Source organism: Mustela lutreola, chromosome 1, assembly GCF_030435805.1.
Source record: "Mustela lutreola isolate mMusLut2 chromosome 1, mMusLut2.pri, whole genome shotgun sequence".
Classification (NCBI taxonomy): Eukaryota; Metazoa; Chordata; class Mammalia; order Carnivora; family Mustelidae; genus Mustela; species Mustela lutreola.
In genome coordinates, this window is record NC_081290.1 from 289,093,771 (window position 1) to 289,119,347 (window position 25,577).

The following is a 25,577-nucleotide window of genomic DNA, read 5'->3' on the forward strand; positions in this document are numbered from 1 at the left end:
AGGATCCCCCAAGACGAGCATGGACGGAGAACGGGCGAGCTGACCCGGGTGCTCCTGGACGAGGAGGAGCCGCTGGGCAGACAGGGGGGGCGTGGGGACAAATGTGGAATTTCATCAGTGAAGTGCAGAGCGGAACACAGAACGTCCAACTGCGCCACGTGCTCGTTGAGGAAGGGCTGAGAAGGGACCCCGCGGTACCGCACAGGTCACTCAGTAGGGTGGCAGGGTCAAGACACAGACAGATGTGGGCTCAAGAGCTTTAATGTACATGGGGGTGACGAGAAAGGCAGGTGAGCCAGACGGGCACCTTTCCTCCGTCCCCCTGAGGTCAGGAGTTAATGGAGACAAAGTCGCTCAAAGCGCCGGGGGCGAAGGACTGCCCGCGGGGGCCCGGGTGCACGGAGAGGGTCCTCTCAGCTGCGCGACAGAAGCCCGCTCGCCCACGTACCTTCTCCGAGGAGGTCACCTGACAAAGTGAGCGGCAGAGGACGTAATGGATCCCACCCAGAGGGGCTCCTGGGAAACCCCCTGAAGGTGGCTTCTTGAGAGAGAGAGACAGAGTCCTGAGCAGACTCCACAGCCGGAGCCTGACGCGGGCCCGGCCTCACAAGGCCGAGCTCACGACCTGAGCCGGAACCAAGAGCGGGACAGAACGGAGCCGCGCGCAGCCCTGAGGGCGGCTCTTGCAGAGAGACACGGCGGATTGAAGGACGTCCGGGGGCTCTCAGGAGGCCACCAGGAAGACGGAGAACTGGAGAAGATGAATGGTCTGCGCGTCCTTCCCTGCCCATCCCCCATCCTCCTGTTTTTCTCTCTCTCTTACTCTCTCTCTCACACACACACTCACTTAAATGAGTTTGTGATAAATAGTGCAATTTTTTTAAAAAAGGCAACTAGTAACTCTAGAAAAATCAAAGGACTCCAAGCAAGTTGTGTTGCACAAGGAATGCGTCACAGTTGCAAACATTCATGGGGTATCAGAAAAGAGAATCCACTCAAAGGACTTTGAAAACTCGGATTTTCCCAAACCCTAACAGCCCGGCCTCGGGCAGGCGCACAGGCGCAGCCTCCTCCCCGTGGCCCCGCGCTCCGGCCCGACAAGGGAGAGAATTCGGGCCTGCGACCCCGCCCAGCACTGAACGACATCCCCACGTCGACAATCACGAGACCCTCCTTGTGACGTCCGTTCTGAGAGTCAAGCTACGGCGGCCAGACAACGCGGAGCGGCTAAAGCACAGACGGGGGTGTGATCTGGGGCACGGGGACAGGAGGAAGAGACGCTGCTGCCGCTCGGAGCCAGGCCAATGTGTTGGTCACAAACCCAAACCTCGCTGGGGCGCCGGGGACCGAGCACGGCCGACACGGGGATGCAGGGTCCGCTGGGCTTTGCCTCGAGTGCCTGTCCGGATGCGGGGATGAGCCCCCCTCCGGGAGCACCAAGACTGGGAACGGCTCAGGGAAGTGGCCGTGGGGGCTGCACGCGGGGTGTCGCACAGCCGGACCACTCGGAGCGGAGCCCGCAGCCCGCGACTGGCCCCGGCGCGCGCTTGTGACCCCCAGGAGAGGACAAGGTCGGAGGAGCCGGTAAGGTGTGTGGCGCGTGTGCAGACTTCGGAGATCCTCCCTCCACCCCCAACCGCTTCCCTCCGACGCGTCACACTGCCGTCCGGAGCTGAGAATCACACAAGTCAGCGCTCCACGGAGGGGCCGCAGCGCCCGTGCGGACCACGTGTGATCGGCCACTCGGGCAGCGCCTTGGTACAGAATAAAGAAGAGCCAGCGCAGGGTCTCTAGGGCTGTCGAGACCAGCGGCGAGCTCTCAGGCCCTGTAGAAAGCCCGGCGGGCACAGGGGACGGTCCCACATCGATGCGGGACACAGTTCTGGGCCACCCCAGGCAGGAAGCCGTCCTCCCAGGAGGACTCCCTGCACCTGCCGCCTGGCCTCCCAGCGGCTGCCTCCCCCCAGATTGCCCCCCCAGCCATGGGGAGGGACCCCATGTGCTAAGGGCCCCGGGGTTGCCACAGGGGCCAGTAATGAACTCAGAACCATCTTGTTCTGAGTGCCGGCCGGCCACGGACTTCAGAACTCCTGACTTGCACAGATCTGTAAACGCTAAGTCACAGAAGTCCTGAGAGCAACGGTGGCCCCCAGGAGTTCTGGTGCCTCTGTGCAACCAGGAGGGGGGCGGCAGGGCGGGTGACCAGGCAGCAGGTGACCAGGTGACCCACGTGGCCCCCCAATCCCGGAACTGTGCTCCGCTTTAAAACTTTAACCAATGACACATGGTGAACTGCAGGCACAACTTTCTTGATCAGTACAAATCTCAGTTCCTACGTGGGGTATTTTACTGTTTGAAAATGGAAATAAATTCTTCTTTTCAAATTGACGATCATTAGTTGTTCTAAAACTAAAGCCCCGGGGGCATCTGGGTGGCTCAATGGGTTAAGCCTCTGCCTTGGACTCGGGTCATGATCTCAGGGTCCTGGGATCGAGCCCCACATCGGGCTCTCTGCTCAGCGGGGAGCCTGCTTCCCCCCCTCTCTCTGCCTGCCTGCCTGCTTACTTATGATCTCTCTCCCTCTGTCAAATAAAAGAAAAAATCTTAAAAAAAAAATTTATTAAAAGAAAAAAAAAGAGAACTAAAGCCCAGATCAAGAGAAAGCAGTCGTCGCTGGTCAGCACTCAATAGTCACCCACTGGCCATACAAAGGACGGCCCAGGCGGCCCACTCTGGGCATCAGGGTGGGACAAAGGTGCCGGTCCTGGGGAGGGGCCCCTTCTCCAGGGGGGGTACAGCGGGGCTGCAGCCAGCTCCCCACACGTCCCCACGGGCATCCGGACAAAGCCGTGGTGGGCAGCCCCACTCCCGTGCCAAGCTCTGCGGATAAGCCTCGACCCCAGGGGTGGCCCCAGTCCCATGCCCTGCAGCGCTGACCGGGGCGGCCCCTGGCCTTGGTCCTTGAGCCACTCCAAGGGCCACATCCATCTCACTGCAGGCCACCCAGGCTGGGGCCGGCAGCCAGTACGCCCAGCAGAGCATCGTTGCCCTTTCCCAGGAGGGCCAGAGCCACTGCCAGGTTCACCGGCCCCTGGACCACCAGTGTCACCAAAGACAGCACGCGTCACTGGTGCAGTGCGGGTGGGTGGCAGCTCGTCCCTCCAGCTGTGGAGCTGAGCTCAGGACCCCTTCTCCAGGCTCCCATAAGCTCTGGGATACACGGGCTCAGAGCACAGCAACCACGTGGGAAGCCAAGCCAGGGCTCAGCCCCAGCTCCACAAGCCCCGGCGCTCCAGGTCCACTCCCCTCCTGCCCTGGGCGGCCTTTGGGGGACCCCGAGGGCGGGTGCGGCCAAACCCACAGCCCTGCACAGGCCCCTGGGCCCCAGCCCAGCCTGGCCGGCGCCCATGTCGCCTCACTCAGTGGGCTCACCCCAACTTCGTCTGCTCGGGCTGCCCCTCCCCCGCCTCTCAGGAATACTTTTCTTAGACTGGAAACAGTCAAATTAAGTCCAACCAAAAAAAAACGAGCATTTTACCAAACCGGCTCTGAAATCTGTCTGCTTGTCCAGTGCCAGGAGCAGCGGACACCCCTTTGCCACCAAACGGCTTCTCAGGGGAGCAAGCACAGCAGGTATAGCCCCAACTCGGAAAACGGCCCCTCAGAAAAGGGACAGGAAGCTGCTCCCAGTGCTGACCCAAGGCCGTCTTCCTGCTTCCCACCTGCTCTCAGAGGCCTGTGTGCTCCTACCCCAGGCCCTCAGCCAGAGGGGAGGGAGGCTGCATCCGCCCGGGGCCAGGACCCCAGCCTTGGGAATAGACAGAGACCCCACAGGGTCATGAGGGCAGGGGAACAGGGGAGCTCCCCCAGAGCCAGCAGCCGAAGGCCCCACCAGTGGCTTTCCTGGGACCCTCCCTGCCTCCGGGAATAGGTCAGCTTCTCTGCTCTGAGGCCATGTCCCCAGAGGGAGCCTCCTCACCCCAAAGGGGAGGGCAGCCGCAGGGGCCGGGCATGGGGAGGCGAGCCCACCACACACGCCGGCTCTGCCCCTGCAACCGCCCACTGCACTCCCTCTGGTTAGTGCTGGGCAGGGAGCGCGGGAGGGGCCGGAGAAGCACACTCACACCCACATACACACGCATGCACGCCGCGGTCCAAGTGTGACGTGCTTCCCATCACCGAACGCCTCCTTCCTAAGGAAGGATCGAGAAGCCAGCCCGCAGCCTGGGCCTTCTGAACTCTCTGCCACCAGGGGACTGCCCAGGCCCCAGGCCCCCCACAGCGGCCAGTCTCCCACAGCCGCCTGCTCAGGGCCCCTGATGGAGAAATCCAGTCCCGGGGAAGCGCCCTTGGAGTTCCCCCAAGGGTCAGCACTGGGCCTGCAGGGCCGTAACAGAAGGTGGGGCAGGGGCGGGGTCCCCTGGGCGGACGAGAGGGCAGCCACGCCAGGGCACAGACCAGGGGCATGCGTCCGTCCTTGGAGGTCCCAGGGGAGCCTTCGGAGGCATCAGGCTGAAGGCTGCGGTGGGGGTGGGGGGGGACATTGCCGGGCACAGCTGATGGGTCATATGCCCCCAGGGGGGCCATGGGCTGCTGGGGTCAGCACAGCAGCTCCAGGACAGGTCCTGGGATGCCACCGGCCCCCTCTGACCCTGGCTTCTCTCCCAGCCCTGAGGTCTGCAACGTGCCCAGGTCCTTCCCAACAAGGCCCACAGGGCAGAAGGCATAGAAGCTCCTCCCACGAGCCCAAGAGCCATGGGGGGACCTCTGGGTGGGGCCAGGGGAGGGGCCAAGGGATAAAGCCCAGGGAAGAGAGAGCTCCTGCCCGCAAGCCCCACCCACAGCTAGTTTTGGGGAGAAGCTAGTGGGGTAGGGGTGGGGTGTGCAGGACAGGGCCTCTGACACCGAATCGCGTGGGAGAGCCCGCCCCTGAAGTGGCCCGGCCAGGGGACCCCAGCCTCAGCGGGCGGCCAGCGGCCTCCTCAGCCACGGGGTGGGCAGTGGCAGGCCCAAGGACTCGGCTCAGGTGCACACCTTCCCACCTGGGAACCTGACAGCTGGGGCCCGCGTGGCCCAGGGGAGACACGGAGCCCTTCCCATGGGTGGCTCTGTCCCACTCAGACCCACGCGCGCCCGCACGGACTCACCCTCGTGTGGGGAATAAGGCGGTCTGGGCTGAGCCCGCGGGTGGAAGGTGCCTCTGAGGTCAGGGCCAGCCTGGCTTTGAAAGCTGGGGGTGCGGGCTCCAGGGGGCCCAGGTGGTTTCCCAGGGGGGCCCGGGCCCCGCCTCTCAGCAGCAGAGGAGCACAGGCAGGGGAAAGGGTGTGTCCCCAGAGCTGGCTGGGGTCGTGGGGTCAGAAGCCTGTCCAGGGCCGGGGGTAGAGCCCTGCCCACGGGGCAGCTGCAGGCCCCCTCCCCGCCCCGACTCTGCCCGCTGACTCGGGCTGGGATGTCCAGGTGGGGGCTCTGGCCCAGGAGCCAGGACGAAACAGGGAGAAGCAGGCGAGAGGGCCCCACGGTGAGCAGGGGTGAGGCTGGAGGCTGCCAGTGGGGCTACCTTTGCCCCCCGGGGCAGTCGGGCCACCTTGGAGGCCAGGTTGGGGAGCCTGCTCAGCCTGGTGGCGGGCGTTCCCACCGCAGCCCTGAAGGACCCCCGGCTGGTCTCCAAACCCTGAAGGACCCCGGCTGGTCTCCAAACCGGAGCTGCCTCATACAAAGCCCTCCCCTCCTCTCTCCTGCCAAACCGCCCTCTGTTGCCATGGCAACGAGAGCAGAAAAGGCAGGCCGCACTAAGGCTCCCCCCTCCACCCCCTGCTCTCCGGGCTCCTCGGCCGGGCAGCACCCAGTGGACACCCGGCCTCCCCGCCCCCGGCACGCGGGCCTGGCTTCAGCTCACGAACACCCGCTCCACCACCCACTCGGCGCCCCCCCCCAAGCCCCGCCCTGGAACACCCTGCCCCGGGCAGCGCCCGCCAGTCTTGCACTGGGGAATGGCTGGTGGCCTGTCTGGTCCCTGCCCCCCCTGCCTCCCAGTGCTCAAGCCCAGAAGCACCCAGGGGGGGCCAGCCCCTCCCCGACGGCCCACCCTGAGGGATGCGGAGACTCTGCTGGGGAGGCTCAGGAGGGTCCCGGCTAGCGCGTGGGTGCGCCCCGCAGGTGAGCCAGCCGCAGCCGAACCCGGGCCGGCCAAGGACACGGCCCAGAATCACGGCGGCCCCCAGGCTCTGCTGTCCAGGGCAGCTACAGGGGCCCGAGGGCGCGGGGCGGGTGCAGGGTGGAGGTGGCCCAGAGCAGCAGCGGCCTGCGGGCGCCCTGGTGCGTTCTCACACCCCTGGCAGGCCGACGGCACAGGGGTGCCTTTCTCCACAAGGCCCCGCTCGAGTTCCTCAACCTGCCCGAAGGCCCACGAGCCGCAGACTCAGGCGAGCGCCCGGCGTGCGGGATGGAGGCTGCCCTCAGGCTCGTCCGGGTTACCACCGAAGCCCGCCTCTCCCCCGGGCTGCCCTTGGCAGCGGCTCGAGGCAGCTCCAGGGCCAGGAACCATGCGGCCTCTCTCTAGGCGCACACCGAGACCCATCTGCATGGTCAGCCAGCCATGGGGACGCCCCCGTAAGAGCCCTCGGCCCCTGCAGCGGCCGCCCGGTGTGTGCAGGGGAGCACTGCGGGCACGGGCGTCCCTGCTCCCCCGACCACGGAGGAAAGGCCCACTGCACTGGGGAAGCGGCCCCTGACCGGCTCCTTCAGAAGCCGCCGAGGCCACGTCGTTCGAGAGCGCCAAGGGTGAGAGGAGCGGCTCGTCACACACCCACCCAGACAGCGGCTGCGGGCCGGCCTGCGCAGCGCCAGAGGCCATCCTGGAGGACCGCTCCCGGCCTGGCCACCTCTCCACACTCAGGCACAGGGCCCGGGAGCGGGGGAGGCAGCCGGGCTCCATGCTGCTCCGGGGACTGCGGGAGCAAGAGGATGCCAGCACTCCCGGGTCGGTCTGGCCCTTTCTGCCCAGGGACTCCCTGCACCGGCCACCTCCCTGGTGGTGGACAGGGCAGACATCGAGTGCGCCTCCCGTGATACTGCATCTGCCCTCCAAGGGCTGCTGCCCAGGGACCCGTGCCCCAGGTCTGTCTGGACTCGGTCCCACTGCAAGCGGGGACGTGCTCAGGGCCACGGAAGGGGCAGGGGCCAGGGGGTCAGGGGGCCGGTCTCTTCTCCCAGGAGTACGGCTGCTGAGGAAACCAGAGGCTGGGGGCTGCCACAGATCCCCAGACTGGCGGGAAGGGCAGGAGCCCCCTCCGGAGGACTGCTGGCTGGGGGAGGCAGGGATTCCCTCTCCCCCAGAGTCACAAGCTTGGCGCTGGGTGGTTGCCATGGTAACCACAGAGGCATCAAGATTCACAGGGCTGTGTGATGCAACAGGCACCGCCTCCCCCCGACCCCCTGACCATTCCTCCAGGACGAGGAGCCCCAGATGGCCTCCTCACCGGGAGCCAGGCAGGGGGCAGCCGTTCCTCCCTCAGCCGCCTGCCCCTGGCTGACAGCCAGAGCAGGGGCTCCGGCAGACCCAGCAGGGCCCACGCGCCCAGCTAGCATCCCCGAGGGATGACCACTGACGGTGTGCCCAGCTCTGCGCCCTATGGGCATGAGCCCCAGGTGCTCGGGAACCTGAAGACCCAACCTGAGAACCACAGGGGCCCCTCTGCCTGGGGGAGTCGGGGGACAGTGAGGAGGTGCCCCCCAACCTGGGTCCCAATGCCCCCTGACCACATGCAGGCTGGGGCAGGATGCCCAAGGGGACCCCGCAGCCTGGCCTGGGGCACAGAAGGCTGTGGAGCCAGTAGTCCTGGGGCTAGCCCGGGAAATTGCCCAGCAGACGGCTGGCCCCACCCCTGCAGGTCGCCCCTGCCCCCCACCCGGAGCCTCCGCCCACTCTGCACCATGAATCCAGTTCCCATAGGGGCAGCTGAGGGCAAGAGACTTTGGCTAACTAGTTTTTCAATTCAATACTGTAAAATTATCCCAGTGAAATATTTTGATTAAGCCCAGTAGCTATTCAGAAATTCAACCTTGGCGAGTTCTGTTTTTTGTTTTTTTGTTGTTGTTCAAGCTGGTGCCCTAGTTTAGAAGCCTCAGGACTGGGGCTAATGACGGGGTCACCTGCCAATGCCCACATGCCGGAGGGAAAGGTGCGGTGCTGAGGAGCCTCGGGAAGGGGGTGGGATTGCGGGGAGCATCCGGCAGAGGGCGAGGGCCTGGGGGCTGCCGCGGAGGGAAGAGGGCTGGGGAGCCCCACGTGCAGCGAGGCGAGACCCCAGGGGGCCAGGGTCACACCTGCAGAGTGGACGCCATGGCGTGGCCAGCAGCTGTCCAGTGCCCCAGGGAGGTGTGGAGGGACTGCCTGAGTCTGTGCCCAAGCGCCCGGCAGGGGAAAGACCAGGGGTTGCCCAGAGAGAGGAGCAGCTGGCAATCCGGGTCCCCGGGGTCCCAGCAGCAGACTCAGACCTCAACCTACCTGCCCAGCAGAGCACAAAGGCCTTCCCTCCGTACTGTCTCCACAACTGCCAGCACCCGTCCCGCCAGGCCCCCGGCACAGCAATGGGCTTGCCCGCCCTGGGAAGCCCGAGGGAGCCACCACCTGCCACCGCAAACACAGACAGACACCCACGGCCTCTGGGGGCCAGGCCCAACCCTGTCCAACTCCACACACACCTGCTAGGCATGAGGGACCCTCTGGCACAGAGCCAGGCCCAGGGCCACCCAGAAGCCAAGGTAGGGGTGCAAACATTTCCTAGAAGCCGTGGGGCCTTCTCAATGGGGCAGGAGCCGCGAGAGAGCAGACGCCAGAGGCCGGACACCCTCCATCCGTGCCTGCTCCCCAGCTCCCAGGAGCACCCGTGGCCCAGCCACCAGCCCGCTGACACAGGACACAGGGAAGCCACATGCTGCTGAGGGCCCCTGCATCTGCCAGCCAGCCTGGGGTCAGGCAGATGAAGGCGTAGTCCCCTGCCTGGGGCCACCAGGCACCCCCAGACTCCCCTTAGCCCAGCATGCCCAGGAGGGCTGCCCGGGTCAGCCTCAGAGACGCACAGGCTCCCATAGCTGAGCAGGCTGGAGGGGAAGAAGCGATAGGGCAGACAGAGCCCCGTGGGGCCGTCCCCCAGGTAGGACAAGTCTGTGGGTCCTTCACAGGAAACCATGGCCATCTCTGCAGGGGAGCAGACAACACGGGGCTGCTCAGAACTCCGTCGGTGCGGGGTTTAGCGCTGAAAGCAAACCAACCAACGAAACAACCAACCTGGTCAGCACTTAAAACACTCTGACTTGGTTTCCCCAATCACTAGGAAGGTTTTGTGTCCGCCCTCCCAGGGGCCCGCAAGCTTGTGCCCTCTCCCTGCCGGGGGGGCGGGGGTCACTGAGTTAGGCCCTCTGCCCAGACTTCTCCCGGGGAGAGCAGTGCTGGCTCTGCGGCCCGGCCGGACAGGAAGGCTCTTCCTAGAAAAGGAAGCCGGGGCAGGGAGCCCAGTGCCCGGAGCCCGCGGGGTGTGGCAGGGCAGGCCCAGGCCCCAGTCCATACCAAGGCACAGACACCCCGACTGTAGGGACCACCTAAGCCAGGGGAGTTAGGGGCTGAGGCGGGTGCTGGGGCAGGGTGCCTGGGCTCAGGGACCCTGGCCAGTGTCGTACATGACCCAGATGTGAAGGCACCGGGGCTGGAGGCGGGGGGCAACAAGTGGGTCATTCCTGGTCTGGCCAAGGCTGCCCAGGCAGCCTGGTACTGGGCTTGGGTGAGGCACAGCGGTCGGGGGTACTTCTCAGCCCCTCTGCTAGGGAGTGACCTCCATGGGGGCAAAGCCATACATGCTCGTGTCCCTTGGGGGGTCATGCTCCCAGACACACAGAGGGCGGGCCACACACCCTGCGCCCGATCCCCGCAGCAGGGGAGAACGTGCCGAGGCCCCATGCCCCCACTGCCACCCCGCTGGGGTGGGAGCCAGGAGTGCCAGGAGGACGTAATCTCCGGCGCGGGCTACTAATGGAATCTGCTTACCGGGCGCGGGCAGGGTGGGGGGAGAGGCAAAGACCCCCTGCCCACAGGTGTCCCTCTCATCCTCCCAAACCCCTGCCCGGGTCCCCTGCCTGGAGCTGTCCGCAGTCACCTCTGTCACCTCCTCTCCCCTCAGCACTGGCCCTCGGGGGCTGGAGATGGGTTCAAGACCCCAGAAACGAGCAGCCCCTCCTCTGACGGCCACGGCCTGCCGGCGCCCAAGCTCAGGCCTGCTGCTCCCGGGCCCAAGGCCCCTGCTTGGTGGCCCTGGACCACTGCCCTGACCTGCTAACACCCAGTGACCTGAACCCCGAGCCAGGCCCAGCCCCACCAGCCTCCCCCACCCTCAGGAGCACCCACCTGGGCCGGGGAAGGTACTGATACTCACACATGTGCCCTCTGCCCTCGGGAACCTGCAAACCAGTCTCAGAGCAGGCCCCCTGGACACGGGCCAGGGTGAGGAAGGCCTGTACCCAAGTGGAGGCCACCCGTCCTAAGGCCACACACACCAGACCTGCCATCACCCTGCTGGCCTGCGGCTCCCAGGCTCTGTCTCTGCTGACCTGTGGATGGGCCCCCGACAAGCCGAGGAGAGGCTCAGGGCCCCTTGCTCCCCAAACGCCCAGTCAGCACCTGGCCTGAGCCTGCCTAGAGCTGATGCCCCCGCCACCACATGCCCATCCTGTTTCTGGGGGCTACAGGGCTTCCAAGGCAGAGGCCACTAGTCATCTAAAAGAAGTGCCCTGAAATAATAAAATTAAATTGAATTAAAATAAGTAAATTTAAAAAAAATAAAACAAGTGCCCCTGCGAGTGGGCTGGCAGCGGGGGTGGTGGTGCTGGACAGCAGGATGCCCCACAGCAGTGAGCTGCTGAGACCAGCATGGAAGGGTAGAGCCGGCCAGACGGGGACTGGATTGCGTGCCCACAGCCGCCAGCAACTCTCGGGGGCCTGGCTTCCCCAGGGGCCTCTTCCAGGCTCCGGAAGGGCCAGTCACGCAGACACTAAGGTTAAAGGTGTCCCTCGATAGAGTGACCTACTGCCCCCTCTTGAAGTCCTGCTGCAGAGGCAGATGGGGGGACCCTGCCAGGGGCCACCAGGGCTGTGCCTGTCCCCTGGGACTGTCACCTACGGGCCCCCAGCCAGGTGGACTCGGGATGCGGCAGATGCCTGGACAGAAGGAGCAGTGAAGGAGGCTGCAGGGCTAACAGGCTCAGCCCTGGTCCCCAGCGCTCCCCTGGACCTGGCCTTCTGTCCGATCCCCCGCTGGTCATCTGCACCCCCCAGCCTGGCTCCCAAAGGGGGCGGCAGCAGCCCGACGAGGAGGTAATCCCCACACTGATCCATGGACCAAGGATGGCATGGCCTGGGGTGAGGAGCGGCCACCCTTCTGGGTCTCTGAACATGGGGATACCATGACTGGCCTCCCCACGTGACCCAACCGGGCTCCCCAGCCCTCTCCAGCAGACGTGAGGGCAGTGCGGTGCAGAGGGGCTGCTAGGACACAGAGCCCCAAGGTCAGAGGCCCCAAGGCTAACTGACCAAAGGCAAGCTGTGGAATAGGGTCTGAGCACCCCGCAGGCAGAGGAACTGGGTGGGGCATAGATGTGGCCTGTCTCTACCTCCCTGGGCAGCGCCCAGGACAGCAGCTCTCTGGGGACGCAGAGGACAATGCACACCACAGCCCCTCCCCTAGCCAGACTCCGACAGGTGCTCCCCTGAAGACCCCAGGCCACCAGGTGCCACCTGGGGGTTCCCCTCCAGCCTCTGCCAAGCCTCATGCGTCTGTTGTGCCAGCCAGGACCACACCGCCCGTGTGTGCAGATGCCTCCATGGCGTCTGCTGGAGGGTGTTCTATCTGTGCCACTTTATGATTAGTTATAAATCCCCTGGGATTTGGGCTTTAGAGTCAGCAAACCTCCAATCTGAGACAAGCCCTCCACCTCTTTAGAGATAAGCCAGCATCAGCCCCTCGCTCTCCACCAAGCCCAGCAGCCGTCCAGCAACAGGAAACACTCCCTCCTGTCTTCTTCTCAGCTCTCGTGGGAGATACCCATGCCCACCCCCAGCTAGCCCAGGATGGTGGTCCTGGGGTTGAGGGCCTGGCTTCCTGAATTCTATCCCCTGCCCCAGTGCCCAGCCCCAGGGAGAGGGTGGCAAGAGCAGACTGCGCACGGAGCGCCATGGGCCGGGGAGACAGGGGCACAGGGTGATACTTGACGCCTCCACCCCCCACATCTCTGTCCCCCCCAAGGTGAGGGCTCAAGCAGGCACACTTCTAACCCACAGCCCAGCCCCTTTGGCCACCCCAAGGCCATCCACTGAGGGCTCAATGTCCTGCATAAACCCCTGCACGTCAACCACGCTCAGGCCACAGGACCCCTGAAACAAGGGGCCCCAAAGGGTTGCCACAGGGGACTGGCCAGTGGGGACCAGCCTTCCTCCCCAAGGAGTCCCAACGGTGTCGGCCACCTGCAGCCTCCAGGGCACTGGGCCAGGCAACGGGTCAAGTCCCCCAGGTTGCTCTGTGCCCTCGCCACTCCCCCCCAAACACATCTCCAAGGGGACCCGAGGGGAAGTTTCCTGCCTCTGGAGATACAAAGCAAATACCACAGGAGGACCAGGGGCCGCCCAGGGAAGTCACCTCGAATCAACCCCAGGGGGAGGGAAGTCTCCCTCATGGCCCCGCCTTGGAGGACAGGCAGCAATGACGGTCGTGACTCTGGGGCCTCAGCCTCCCCTTGCCCCCAGAGTCAGTGGCAGCCCCAGGAGGTCTGGCCCCCAGCTCCTTCTGCAGGGAGAGCAGCGACAGGGGACTGGGGGCTCCCCTGGGAGCTGCCACTAAGCACACCTAGCCCCCCAGCACCTTCCTCCTCCTGCCCCTTGTCAGCACAGAAGTGGCCCGACAGCCGGGCTAAAACGCAGGCGCTGGCCGGACACCTTCCCGCAGCGGCAGAGGTCTGAGGACGCGCCAGCCGCAGCCTCCCTCCCCAGGAGCGGAAGCTGCAGACTTCAGCACGGCGCTGCTGGACAGCTCCCCACCCGCAGGCCGGCTCCGCGGACAGAGAGCAGCCCCTTGGCCTCGGCCACAACCAGGACCCCACCCAGGGCAGTTTTCTCTCAGCCCTGAAGACCCCAGAGTCAGGGTGCAGCCAGCAAGGCCCCCCACCCAGGAGGGTGCAGGAGAAATGGGGGCATGACCTGAGGCCTTGTGGCTGCGCCCCCTGGAGACTCAGGAAGCAGGGGGCAGGGTAAGGGGGGCTGCCAGCTGCTGGCAGGAACCAGTGAAGGGCACTCCGGGGCAGAGTGCAGGGGTCCCAGGTTGTCCCATGCACCACCCCCATCCCCGTGCCAGTTCCTGATGGCCCTGCTGGCCAGCAGGCCATGCTCCAGGGACAGGGCTCACAGGGAGCTGGCGCCGGAGCACAAGGCTCCTGAGGGCCCCTGCCTTCACAGAGGGGCAGAGGGCGTAGGCGTAAAGAGAGAGGCTTTCAGGTGACCGTGATCCTGGTCAGACGGTTCAGCAAGACGCACACGCCCATCTGGGGAACACACCTGCACAGGCAGCCTGAGCCCTGACCACGGCGGGAGCGGGCATGGCCTCCTCAAGCAGGCCTAGCCCCAGGCAGGAAGCCCAAGAACACACACAGTGTAGGGGGTGCCAGGAGTCACTGGTTCTGCGTGAGGTCACATGCGGAAGGCCCAGGCCCGGTGTGCTGGCTGAGCCGCTCGGCGAGGACGGAGCTGGCCCGTGGGCCCAGGGTGGGCAGGGCTGCGGCCCCCCAGCCCAAGCTCCAGCTACGACACGTGCTGCTGTCCGCCTGCCTTTCCAGGCCACAGTGAGCCGGCTCTCAGGGAGACGACCACCGTAGCCAGGGCCTGAGGCTGGTGTGGAGCCAAGGGCCAGCGGGATACAAGGAGGGGCAGTGGGGTCCACACGCCGATGGAGCCTCCCTCTGCCACGCTGCTATGGTCATGGGGTCTTGGGAGGCGGGACCAGGGGAGAACCAGAGGCCGGCCCCACCTGCATGACCCTGCACGACCCCCACTCCTCCACATGCAGCAGCCCCACCGGGCCTGCACCTCTGTGCACACAGCAGTCACCAGAGCTTCAGGACGGGTCAGGGCTATGGCCCCTAGGCAGCCCTGAGCCTGTGTTCTGCCGTGACCCACACCTGGCTCCCAGCCTGGAGGGTCCATGGTCTAGACGGTGCGGACCACAGGCCGCTACACCGACCTCGCTGCACCGGGACAGGATACAGCCTCACACCGTGCGCCCCCCTACCAGCAGCTGCATCCCGGGGGAGCTCAGGAACTCAGACCCTCACGGTCCCAGGCCTCGGGGTGATGCCCAGCTTGAGGACCCCTGGCAGCAGCGTCTGGCCCCGGGCCCCGCCGGCCTCCAGGCACCCGGGGCAGAGACCCAGCCAGTGGTGGAGACTCAGCCTCCAGGAAACGGTCACTTCTTATGAAGGATCTAGCATCTGGCTGACTTCTGCCAGTTTAGGGACCTGGTGCTGGCTGCACGGGGTGACCTGGCACTGTGCTTTCCTAGAGTCTCTGTCAGACACCCACACCAAAATATCTAAACTATGGCTGGGACTCGCCTCCAAATAAGGCAGGCTGGGGGAGGGGGCGAGATCGCTCTCCTGTTGCCGGGGCTGGGGTGGGCTCTCGGGGCCTGGGTGCTCTTCTGTGTCTGAAAATGCCCCTGTGTGGAAGAAGGGGAGAAGCCGGTTCCCATGAAGCCCCCAGCTGTGGTCCCAGCAGACAGGCAGGGCCCGATCCGGGGGGATGGCGGGGGCAGGACAGAGGAAGCCGCCGGCCGGCCAGCAGCGAAGCATGGAGCGGAGGCGTCCCAGGGCAGCAGGGCGTTGCAGGGTGGAGGAAGGGACAGGACGAGCTCTTCACCAGCCCAGAGCCTTCGGGGTGAGGCAGCCACCACCCTGAGGCCCCGCGACTGTGCCCCCTGCTCCCCGACCCTGCAGCCCAGCACAGCTGGCCCCGCTGGCCTTGCATCAATGCCCACTCGGCCCCTGATGAGCACTCAGAACATCACACCCGCCAGGACACGAGTCAATGAGACAACTCACCGGTCCTCATTCCTCCCCGCGGGCCCCTGCCCAGGCCGGGGCTCCTTCACGCACCGTGGCCGGCACATGGCCCGAGGGGGATACTGGGTACAGCAGCCACACTGGGCCCCTGCCGAGCCCTAGGGTAGCCGTGTCCCTCACCAGCATGACACGTGAGGAGATCTGAGAAACAGCATAGGGACGGGACCCTCTCCAAGAGGTCGCAGAGACCACCCACAATCTGAGCTCTTCACGGACGGCCCGGTGGGGGCCCGGCCCTGGGGGGTCTGGGCTGACCCTGGAGACCCCAGACAGTCACAACACCCCACACCTTCCTGCTGACTCTGGCAGGGGGCGGCCGGCCCAGCCCCTTCCAGGCTCCCACACGCCATATGCCAAGAGAGGACGCAGGAGGTAGGGACAGGTCAGAGGCCTCAGGGTCACGCCTACAGCTCAGCCGACCGCACACATCTCGATGGTCCCAGGGGACCTGGGGCTCCCCAAACACATGGAAACTGCCCCCCTGAAGAGCAAAGAGTCTGGAAAGTTCCACCTTGTCCCTCACCGCAGGCATCAAGGGCTCACGCCTTGATGCTGTCCATACCCAGCAGGAAAACTGCCCAGGCTATACCCAGGCCCCGGGCTCCCCACCCCGGCTAGGGGGCTTCATCTGGCCTCTGCAGACCTGAGCTCCCGACGACCCCTGCCCACTTGTGCCCTGGCCTCCAGCTTGAGAGCAATAGTACCACCGGGGAAGCGGGACACAGGGGCCCAGTCTGCTGGTGACCCCCATGTCTCAGAGAGAATTAGGGGCCTTAAGCTACCCTGCCTCAGGGCTGCCTCCCCACCCCAGCCCTGCCTCACCCCGTGGCCGTCTCTGTCCATGTCTTGGCCCCCCTTGGGAGGCCCCCTAGTCAGGGAGAGAGCCAGCCAGGGCTCAGGAGAGCTCACAGCCAGGCCAGGCCAAGCAGGGGCTCCCTAGCTGGTCGCCTCCTCTCGCTGGCCACAGGGATGGACCTGCCAGGTGCCCAGGCGGCCACCCCCAGCACAGAGGCCCCAGGCCCCTCCCACCCTGACCCTTGGCCCAAGCCAGCAGCTCCCCAGGAGGTACCCGGGCCAAACCGGCCCTCGCAGATGCCACATTCCTGGCCAGGCAGCCTCCCGCCGCCCCCACAGACGGCCCACGGCTCCGAGGCTGACGTATCCCCAGCGCCCGCTGCACCACTCAGCCGCATAATCGCGGTTTGGGCTGCTCTCCCACCTCCGCCCCGGGGCCAGCCCTGCCCTCCAGGGCACACAGTCTCCCCTGCCTGAGCCCAGAGTGGGCGGCAGTGGGTGGAAGGTGCCTCCATCACGCGTGGGCTGTTGAGGGCCTAGTCCCGGGGACCCTCAGCCCCTCCACCAGTCCCCAAACCAGAACCAGGAGGCCCTGGGAATCCTCTGTGCCCTGTGGTCAGGCTCAAGTGGGGTCGGCCCCAGGCCCCTGCGCGGACAAGGATGTGGCAGGCACCGGGGGGTGTGGCTCTGTCCTCACAAGCTCGCCCCCAGCCAGGGTGTGTGTCCCCAGGATCTCATGCGGTGTTCTATGCTTCCGTGTCCCCTCCAAACACACCCGGAGGGACCCCGCTGCCCCAGGGCACAGCAAAGAGACCGCCCGGAAGAGAAGCGCTGCTCTTGGACGCCGCGGGGCCTTTGGGAGCACTGGCCGGGGGGTGGGGTTGCTGCCTGGGTCCAGAACACTGGCCCCTCAGAGGCTGCAGAGCACGGCCTGGGCCACCTCTCGGGGTGGGGCCCGACACAATCCGGGCTTTGTCCCTGCAGCCGCAGGCCCGGCCCAGCCTCCATCTTGTCCAGCGTCCGAGACAGCCGGCCAGGGGCCGCCCTGCTCAGCTAGCCGGCACCCCTGAGGCAAGGCCTCAGCCAGCTTGGACACCCGTAGCCAGGCTCAGGGAGGCTCACCCCAAGCCTGGGGCTGACGGGGCCCCGCACCCGGAAGGGCTCCACCAGAGTGGCTATCAGGAGACACCAGCCCTCCCCACACCAAACAGGGCTTCCTGCAGGGCCCCAGGGAACCCAGGGGTCCCTCCTGTCCTCTGAGAGCCCAGATGGGACCTGACAGCCGTGGACCCGCTGTCCCGCCAGACCCTGCCCGCCGCAGATGTACCCTCCCACGGACACCACTCCCAGCACGAGCCCCACAGAAGCTGCAGGAACCCGGCTCAGGGGCAGGGGGCTGAGCAGCCAAGTCCGGCCAGCCCCTGGCCTAGGCCTCTAGCAAAGACCCACCCCATTAAGCTCTGAGGTGGCCACAAAGTCCTCTGGGCCCACCCTGCATACCCGGAGGGAAAAGCCGATGTGGGGAACACGTGGGGCCCGAGGCCGGTGGCAAGGCCCCTCGGACGCTGTGAGAACCCCGGGAGGCGTGCGGCCCCCCAGGCCCCAGGGACATACTCGCCGTCCGGCCAGGGACCCCAGAGAGTGCGAGCCCTCCCAGGCCCCAGGGACACCGTCCACCAGAGGCAGGCAAAGCAGAGGGGGGCTCTGGGGCCCAGGGAGCCCCAGGCACAGCCACAGCCCATTGGGCAAAGGCAAGGTGACCCCGGCGGTCAACCGCTTCCTCTCCCAGCACAGCCCCTGGCCAGGGTGCAGGCAGGAGAGCAGCCTCACCCATCCACGACCCCTGAAAAAGCCAGTTCGGGGTCCCATGGCCTTGAAGGCACAGGTGTTCTCCAAACCAGAGCAGCAGGCCACCGCGAAGGTGCCCTAACCGCCCCGGCCCGCAGCAGTCCCAGACCCTCCCTCCCATCCGCGTGCACGGGCGGCGTGGCCAGGGCGCAGGCGGCGTGCATTCAGGCCCTGAGGTCACCCACCAGCACCTGTGAAAACCAGGACTCGATCAGCTGGAGACCCGCGCCCCTGGGTGGGGCCCAAGTCAGGCTGGTTTTCTGCGCCAACCCCTGTCCTGGCCCCACAGGGTCCTTCTGGAGACCCTGGTGGGAGTGGGGGGGCAGGGGAGCCCAAGGAGCCAGCCCCGGAGGCCCCCGTCCCACACACTTCACCAGGCGTGGCCAAGCCTCTGAGACCCCAGACAGGGTCACGATGCCCCTGGCCACGCTCAGGCAGGCTGGGTTCGGGGGCAGGACCTGGAGCACCTCACTGTGTGGCTCCTCTCCCCCAAAATAGTCCTGGGTGGCTGCCCCCACCACCACGCCAGAGCCTTCCGTGATGACCTGCTCTGGTCTCTCCCCTTGCAGGTGGGAGCACCCCGTTCCCAGACAGCTCTAGAGACAACCAGGCCCCTGGGCGCAGGACATGCTCTTCCCACCTCACCCTGGGAGCCCTGGCTGGGGGCGGGGGTACTGGCCTCGGAGCTTGGAGCCGAGCCCAGCAGCACCTGGCTTCCCCTTCGCACTGCTGCCCGGGCCGAGCCCTCCGCCTGGCACGTCCTTTCGGCTACACACAGCTCCCCAGCAGGTGGGACCTATGAAAACTCGGGGGTACTCAGAGCTGTGGCCGACCATAGTGGGCAGGGGACACTTTTGAGACCAGGGTCCTAGGCCTCAGCCCACCCCCTGGACCCTCCCATCTTTACCTTCAGAAAACAGCCTGTCCTTTAAGGCGTGACCCCAGAAACCTCCAAGCTGAGCTCCCCTCCACTGGCAGGGACAACCCCCACAGGGACAGCTCTCAGTCCCGGCCCGGGGCTTCCGGGGGACAGCATGCACTGTGGGAGGGGGGCTGGGGAGCGCCTGTGCTGCTCAGTGGCTGGCAGGACACAGGCCTTTCCGGCAGCTCCAGGGGCCCGAGGGAGACAGGCACGGGGGGCTCGGACCACAACTACTGGAGAACAGGGTCCTGCTCGTGGAACACTGAAGCCGAGCCTGTGCCGTGAGCAGGCGGGGCTTTCCCTCCACCCCTGGGGAGCTGCTGTCCTTGAGCAGAGCACTCGGTTCAGAGCCTGCGTCCTGGCTCAGAGACGGGTTAGACAGACAGAGGCCCGCCTGCTGCACCGAGGGCGGAGGCTCACGGGGCGGGGGGAGAGGTCCCCAGACACAGGAGGTCGTCCACACACGGCCAGCAGAGGCCCAGCCACTCTCCGCCCGTCTACCTTCCTTTTGCTCTGGCTGCATCCCCTTCTCTGGGCCTCAGCTCCCAACAGCACCCTGGGGCCACTCCAGCCAGCCCACCCCCGTCCCCCATCCCCAGGGCACCCCCCCTTCCCCCCGCAGCCTCTTGCTGGCTCCCAACTGTCTTCTGCTCAACTTTCTAAAACCAAACACATCCTTGGTGCCCCGGCACCTCCCCTCCCCCTCCTGCCTCGGGCCTGCCCAGCTGCTCCAGCTTGGGGCCATGGGGCACCTGCGGGTCTACCTGTCTCCCCCTCCCTCACCTGTCCCATCGTGGCCAGCTTCCCCCACCCCAGAACTCCTCTCCAGCCTACCTGACACAGGCACCCCATGGGAATTCTCCGAGGGTCCCTCGAGGACCTCCAGGAGCCGACCCAGCCCCCTCCGTGAGGCAGCCCCGGCTCCTCCCTCTCGCCGCCCCCCCACCAGTCTCCCAGCGCAGCCAGGTGAGCTGCAGGGTGCCCCCTGCCCCATGTCTCTTGTGAGCTGGACTGACCCTTCATCTGAACACCAGGCCCCAGCCACGGCCTCCTTGGTTCCCACCCGCAGACAGAGGGTTTCCGAGAGCCCCGCATCTTACTGGGCACCGCTGCTCCGGAAACCACACCCAGAGCCCACTGTTCTCCTCCTCCAGCGGGGTCCCCCGGCCTTCTGGTTGCTGAGCCGCAGCCACGTTTGTCAGGCTGGGGTCTGGGCAGGCCCTGCTCTGCTCCCCGGCCTGAACGGCCCAGAGCACTACAGTGCACAACACCCCCCGGCTCTACACGCCTACCAGGACCCACTTGGGACCCGCCAGCACCCTCCACAGGTCCTCTGCCCCCCAGGTGAAGACGCCTTTCCTGGATCAGGGACTGGATGGACAGCCTTAGCAGTGACACCTGTCTCCCCGAAGGTCCTGAAAACCCAACCCTCCAGTGGAAAACACGACACTGGCTGGGACAGAGACCTCCCAGGGGCTGCCGACCCAGGCGCCCCAGAACGTTAAGGACAGCTGTGCGGAGATGCCCAGGCAGAAGGAAGATGCGCTGGAAACCACAGCCACAGCAGCCTGGAGAGGTGGCCTAACACCCACACGAAGGACAGAGCCCGCCTGCAGAGCCCAGCACGAACCAAGAGCTGCGGGCCACGGGAAAGCTGCGGTAAAAACGCTGGACCAGGCTTGCCACCGGCTCCGCCCTGGGCAGCACTCCCCACCCCACCTGAGTCTGGATGTGCAGGGCTGAGAGGACCAGCAGCCGCCCGGCTGACTCCCTCCCCAAGCGCAGCTTCCCCTTCGCAGGACTCGGGCAGAGTGCACGGAAGAGCAGGGAGAACCCGGGCATGCTGTCGTCCGCAGCGGGCTGGCGGGGGGGGGGGGGGGGCGGCACTTGGAACTACAGTCCTTCATTCTTCCGCTGAGGTCTCCTGGCAGAAAGCCTAGCCCCAGATAAGGTCACACGTTTATCTCCGGAGCAAAAGGACAGGCCTAGGAAACTGCAACTCTCTTGGCATTTGATGCTGAAGACCAGCCAGCAAGCCCCGGGGCCAGGCCCAGAGCACCCACACCCCAAGGACTCCCGTCCAACCACCAAACTCCAGGTGACCCTTCCACAGAAGGGACAGTGAGACAGCACCAAGAGGACAGTCTCCCCCAGCCCTCCTGGGCTGCCGGCACTCGATGAAGCCAGAGGGAACACGGGATGAACAGCCCCCCCGGGGGGGGTTCCACTAGGCCAGCAGCGACTCCCCTCGAAGGGGAGAGGGACCCGAGGAGGAAGGCCGCTCACTTTGTGCGCCCCTGGGAGCTGCTTCTAAACATCACAGGGCAACGTGTTGTTGACACACACGCACAGCACATCCTTTTGTATTCGTTACTGTTAATTACAGTGGAAACCTCCCGTAATTACCTGTACAACAGACAGCTCGATGGCGAGTACGAGACCAGCCCCCGCCATGGAGACGGGCGAGCACGGCCCACGTATAACTCCTTGCTGTCACCACTCACACGGTGACGCTTCCTTATAATCACATTTTATTGGTACAATAATTAGATTATTTCACTGCTTCCCACATTCTGCTGCCCCAGGTCCCTCCCCCACTGAGGACTTCACCAACCACAGTTGTCCCTTGCAGGAAGCATGCATGTTTTGAACTCAGACGGACACCAGCTGTTTGCCACCACGTCCTTGAATCCCAGGCCACACCATCCCCTCTCCCAACAGTGCTGCCCCACTGCCAGAGGCCCCTTGGGATCTCCGTGGTGGGCACAGAGGCTGTGCCCCCAGAGTGGGAGAGGGGCAGCTCCCACCACCCCTGCCAGGTCCCTTCCTAGGCACTTCGCCTTAGTTCCATCCCAGCCGCCCTCCCCGGAGAGCCCAGGGCCTGGCCCACTCTGCTCCCTCACACCACCTCCTAGCTGCAACTCCGCGCCACCCAAGGGCCTTGGGAAGGGCCTGCAGCCTCCTGGGCAGAGCAGCTCCCTCCTGGACCCCCACCCTGCACCGGCAGGGTGGCACCAGCTCCTCCCTTCCTCCTCTCCTCTGCCGGCCCTGGGTCCAAGGAACTTCCAGAGAGACAGGGAGAAGCCGTCAGTGCCAATCGGACCTCTGGACTGCCAGGAGAGGCCCATCCTGGGAGAAGAAAGAAAATGGCTGAGCCTCCCACAAAGCCACTCTGTGAACGCCTGGCCGGCTGGATGAGGGGATGGTGCTCGGCTGGGCGCTAGCCCGATCCCCAGAAAGACAACCGGGACCGGCGAGGGCCCTGCCTCCTCCCACAGGCTGGGATTTGGAGATGTATGATCCGGGATCCCGAATAGGGCCATCAGCCTTCCTGTCCCTCCCCTGGGGGAGTGCAGTGTCGCAGACAGGCCAAACAGCGGCTAGAGGAGTGCAAGGCGCTGTCCAGCCCTCCCGGGCGCCTGGGTACTCTCCCACTCCCACCGTGGAGGAAGGTCCGAGCCTGGCCAAGGTGGCCTGGTTGGCCCGTAAGACGCGTAAGGCCGCCTCCCTGCCCGCCTGCCTGCTTGCTTGCCCACCGCCGCCACCACTACCGCCGCCGCCGCCGCCGGGAGTTGGGGGTCGCGGCCGGGGGCGCGCGGCCCGGGGCGCAGCTGCTCGGGCAGCACGCCTATTAGCGCGGCCGCGGCAGACGGCAGATGGGCGCCCGCTCGGCCCCCTCCTCCCGCGGCACAATGGGCCGGGTCGCTCCGGCGCACAATGCGGCCGGGGCCGCGCACCTGCAGCCGGAGCCGAGGGGCGCTGGCCCGGTCCGGCCCGGCCCGTGCGCCCCCGTCCGCGCCGCGTGTCCTTGGGCCGCGCCCGGCCGACCGCAGCCGCGCGGCCTGCGGGATCCGCGGCGGGACCCGGCGCCCAGCCGCCCATTGTTCGCGGCCGCCGGCCGGAGCCGCGGGCCGGGCCTACAGCTCCCCGCTCGGGACGACCTCCTTCCGGGCGCCCCCTCCCCCGCCAGGCGCGCAGTCAGCACGGCCTCCTCGGTCGCGGGCCTGTGCGCCCCTGCTCCCCGGCGCCCCCGGCCCTTCCCGGCGCCCGGTCCCCATCCATGCCCCCAGTCCCCTTCGATGTCCCCGGTTCCCCCCCCACACACGTGTCCCCGGGCCCCCTCGGTGTCCCCGGTCCCCACGGACCCCTGGTCTCCCCGAAGCCCCCGTCCCCCGGCGCCCCGGTCGCTCCGGCCCCCGCTCTCCATCGGGGTCCGCGGTCCCCTGCGCCCCCCCCCCCGTGCCGCGGTCCCCTGGTTCCCTGCGCCGGGTCCCGGGCCCCCCTCGGTGCTCCCGCTCCCCCCGGGCCCCGGGCGTCCCCGAAAGCCCGCACGGCCCCCGGCGCCGGCCCGCACGCACCTGTCTGCCCCTTGCCCAGCGTCTTCTCCAGCCGGTAGGGCCCCACATACTGCGCGTGCTGCGCCGCGCCGTCCTTCCCCGTCGATGTCATCGCTCCCGGGCCCGGCGCCGGCGACGTGGGAGCCCCGGGCGGGCGGGCGGCGGCGGCAGGGAGGGGCCGCGTCCGTCCGCGTCCGTCCGTCCGTCCGTCCGTCCGCGCGTCCGTGCGCTGGGCCGGGTCCGCGGCGCCCCGGCGGGCCGCGCTCGCTCCGCGCCCCGCGCGCCTCCCCGCGCCGCCGCCCCCCGCGCCCGGCTCCGCTGCGGCCCGGCCCGCGGCGCTGCCTCCGCTCTCGGAGAGGACCCGGCGGGCGGGGGCACCAGGCTTCCGCCGCCGCCGCCGCCGCCGAGGCCCGCGCCCCGCGTCCCGCGCCCCCCGCGCACGCCCGTCCGTCAGTCCGCTGCCGCGCAGCCCAGCCGAGCCGAGGCGCCGGGCCGAGCCGAGCCGCCGAGCTGAGCCGAGCCGAGCCGAGCGGCCGAGCCGAGCCGAGCCGAGCCGAGCCGAGCCGAGCGGCCGGGCCGAGCCGAGCCGAGCCGAGCTTAGCGGCCGAGCCGAGCCGAGCCGAGCCCGAACGAGCACAGCGGCCTGAGGCGGTGGCGGCGAGTGGCTCCTGCGCCCGCCAATCAGCACCATCAACCAGTCAGCGGCGCCCTGGCTCTTCACTCCGCCTTTCGGCCCGCCCCGCCGCTTGAAGCTCCCGTCAGAGCTGGACTCTGTGAGGCGAGGCCGGGAGGGGCCGGGCGAGGCCGACGCGCAGGGGCGGGGCCGGGGCGGGGCCGGGGCGGGGCCGGGCCTGGATGTCTCCAGCTCCGCCGTCCTCCCCCCGGCCCTCGGCCCGCCCGCGCCCGGACCCCGCCCCGCCTGCCGCGCTCCCGCCGCGGAGCCGAGGACCCGGAGGCTCCTCCCGGGTTGGTGCCGCGGCGGGGCCCTCGGTGCCCCCCGGCCCCCGGCCCCTCCCGGCCCCGCCGCGCCGTCCCTGCTGGCCCCGATCACCGCGGTCGGAAGGAGTCTCTCGCCCCGTCCCCTGTCCCGGGAGGGGCGGCGCCGCGGGCGGGGAGCGGCCGAGCCGTGACCTTGCGCCTCCCGCGGCCGCGCCCGGGGCGCTGGCCCCCGCTCCATTCGCCGGGGTGTCCACGGCGACCAGCACAGCGCGGTCAAGGAACTCACCCAGAGTCACACAGCAGCGCCCCACCCCCCGACCCCGGCGGCTCCCGGGCCTCTGCGCGGGCGGCCTTCCGCGGCTCCGCGGCGGGGCCGGGGCGCACTGGCCCCGACGGCTCCGCAGAGGCGTCCGCAGAGGCCGCCGGACGTGGAGGCCCCGATTCTCTCGCAAAGACGCTGGCGCGGCAGAGGGTGGGGGCGGGGGAGCCGGAGCCGGGAGCCCAGGACCCTGCGGGCGCCGGGGCCGCCACCTCGGGGCCGCCGCCGGGCCCCCGGGCCGAGGCGCTGGGCACGCCTGCGGCCCGTGTGCTGCGCGCTCCCCGCCGGGCACCACCAGCGACCCCCAGTCCATCGGGACCCGCCGCCGCTCCTGCCCACCTTGCGGGGAGGGCTCTGGGGACGCTGCGAACTCCGGACCTTTCCAGCGCCCGCCCGGACTGGGGGACTGGCGGAGCTGTTCCCACGCGCCCTCCCCTTTCCCAGCTGGTCCAGGGGACACCTCGCTCCGCGCTCTGCCCCGCTAGGCTGCGCACGAACCAGGTTCTGTGCTAAGTGCCGGGGCCTCGAGAGGTGTGCAGCCCTAGTCAGGGCCCTGGCCGGGGGGAGGGGGCTCCTGCCCGGGGGTGGGGGGCGTGGGGGGGGGTCTCACAGCCTGAAACACAGCGTCAAAGGCTCAGCTCCAGGCGCGGAGCTGTATGGATTTAAGGAGCGTTTGGGACCTTGGACTAAAATGGCCCCGTGGCCAGCTCCCCCTGGACACAGACCAGTGTGCCGGATGCAGAGGGTCCTCTGTAGGCAGAGGTGGGGGGCTAACCCAGGAGTGTCCCCAAGGGGCACCTGCCCGTTGCAGAACGGAGTCACCACAGTCTCCTGAGCCCCCAACCTGCAGTCCTTGTCCCAGATGTCCTGCAGCAGCACTGGGCCCTGTTACCACTCACATCTGACACTCCCGGCTGTCAAGACTCCCACTTCTCCCCACCGCACCCTGCCCCTGGCTCCTGGGGTCTGCCCTCTGGGGCCATTTCTCAGGCTTCTCTGTGGAGCCCCAGCCCACCCACCCACCAAGGTCTCGCTGGGCTGTGTGGCACCCCTGCATGTGCCACTCTGTGTCCTCCAGGCCACCACCTTAACCCATCGCCAGCCCCATCCCCAGCTCCATGGCCCTGGGGCCTTCTGCACCTCTCCTTGTGGCTGTTGCACAAATTCTCAACCTCAACGCGTTCCCAGCAGAACCCCTCATCTTCCTATCTTTGTGGGGGTCCAGAACACGACTCCGCTGGCCAGGCTTCCGTTGGCCCAGTCC

At 67.2% G+C, this 25,577-nt stretch overlaps 1 protein-coding gene across 13 annotated transcripts in view; it reads right to left on the reverse strand.

Moving 5' to 3' along the window:
* Positions 1-23,332, reverse strand: part of BRSK2 (BR serine/threonine kinase 2) — a 59,557-nt gene extending 36,225 nt beyond the window's left edge. For 6 of the 13 annotated variants that reach the window (XR_009348614.1, XR_009348616.1, XM_059151662.1 and 3 more), the window contains exon 1: positions 23,077-23,327. Coding sequence is in view for 11 of the 13 variants with exons in the window: in XM_059151662.1 (XP_059007645.1) it covers positions 23,077-23,167 (91 nt within the window). In the remaining 2 variants the exon portion in view is untranslated. Of the gene's footprint in view, positions 1-23,076 lie in introns of all 13 variants that reach the window. The other 7 variants (XM_059151672.1, XM_059151606.1, XM_059151595.1 and 4 more) reach the window with 4 other exon arrangements.
* Between the last annotated feature and the right edge of the window lie 2,245 nt (positions 23,333-25,577).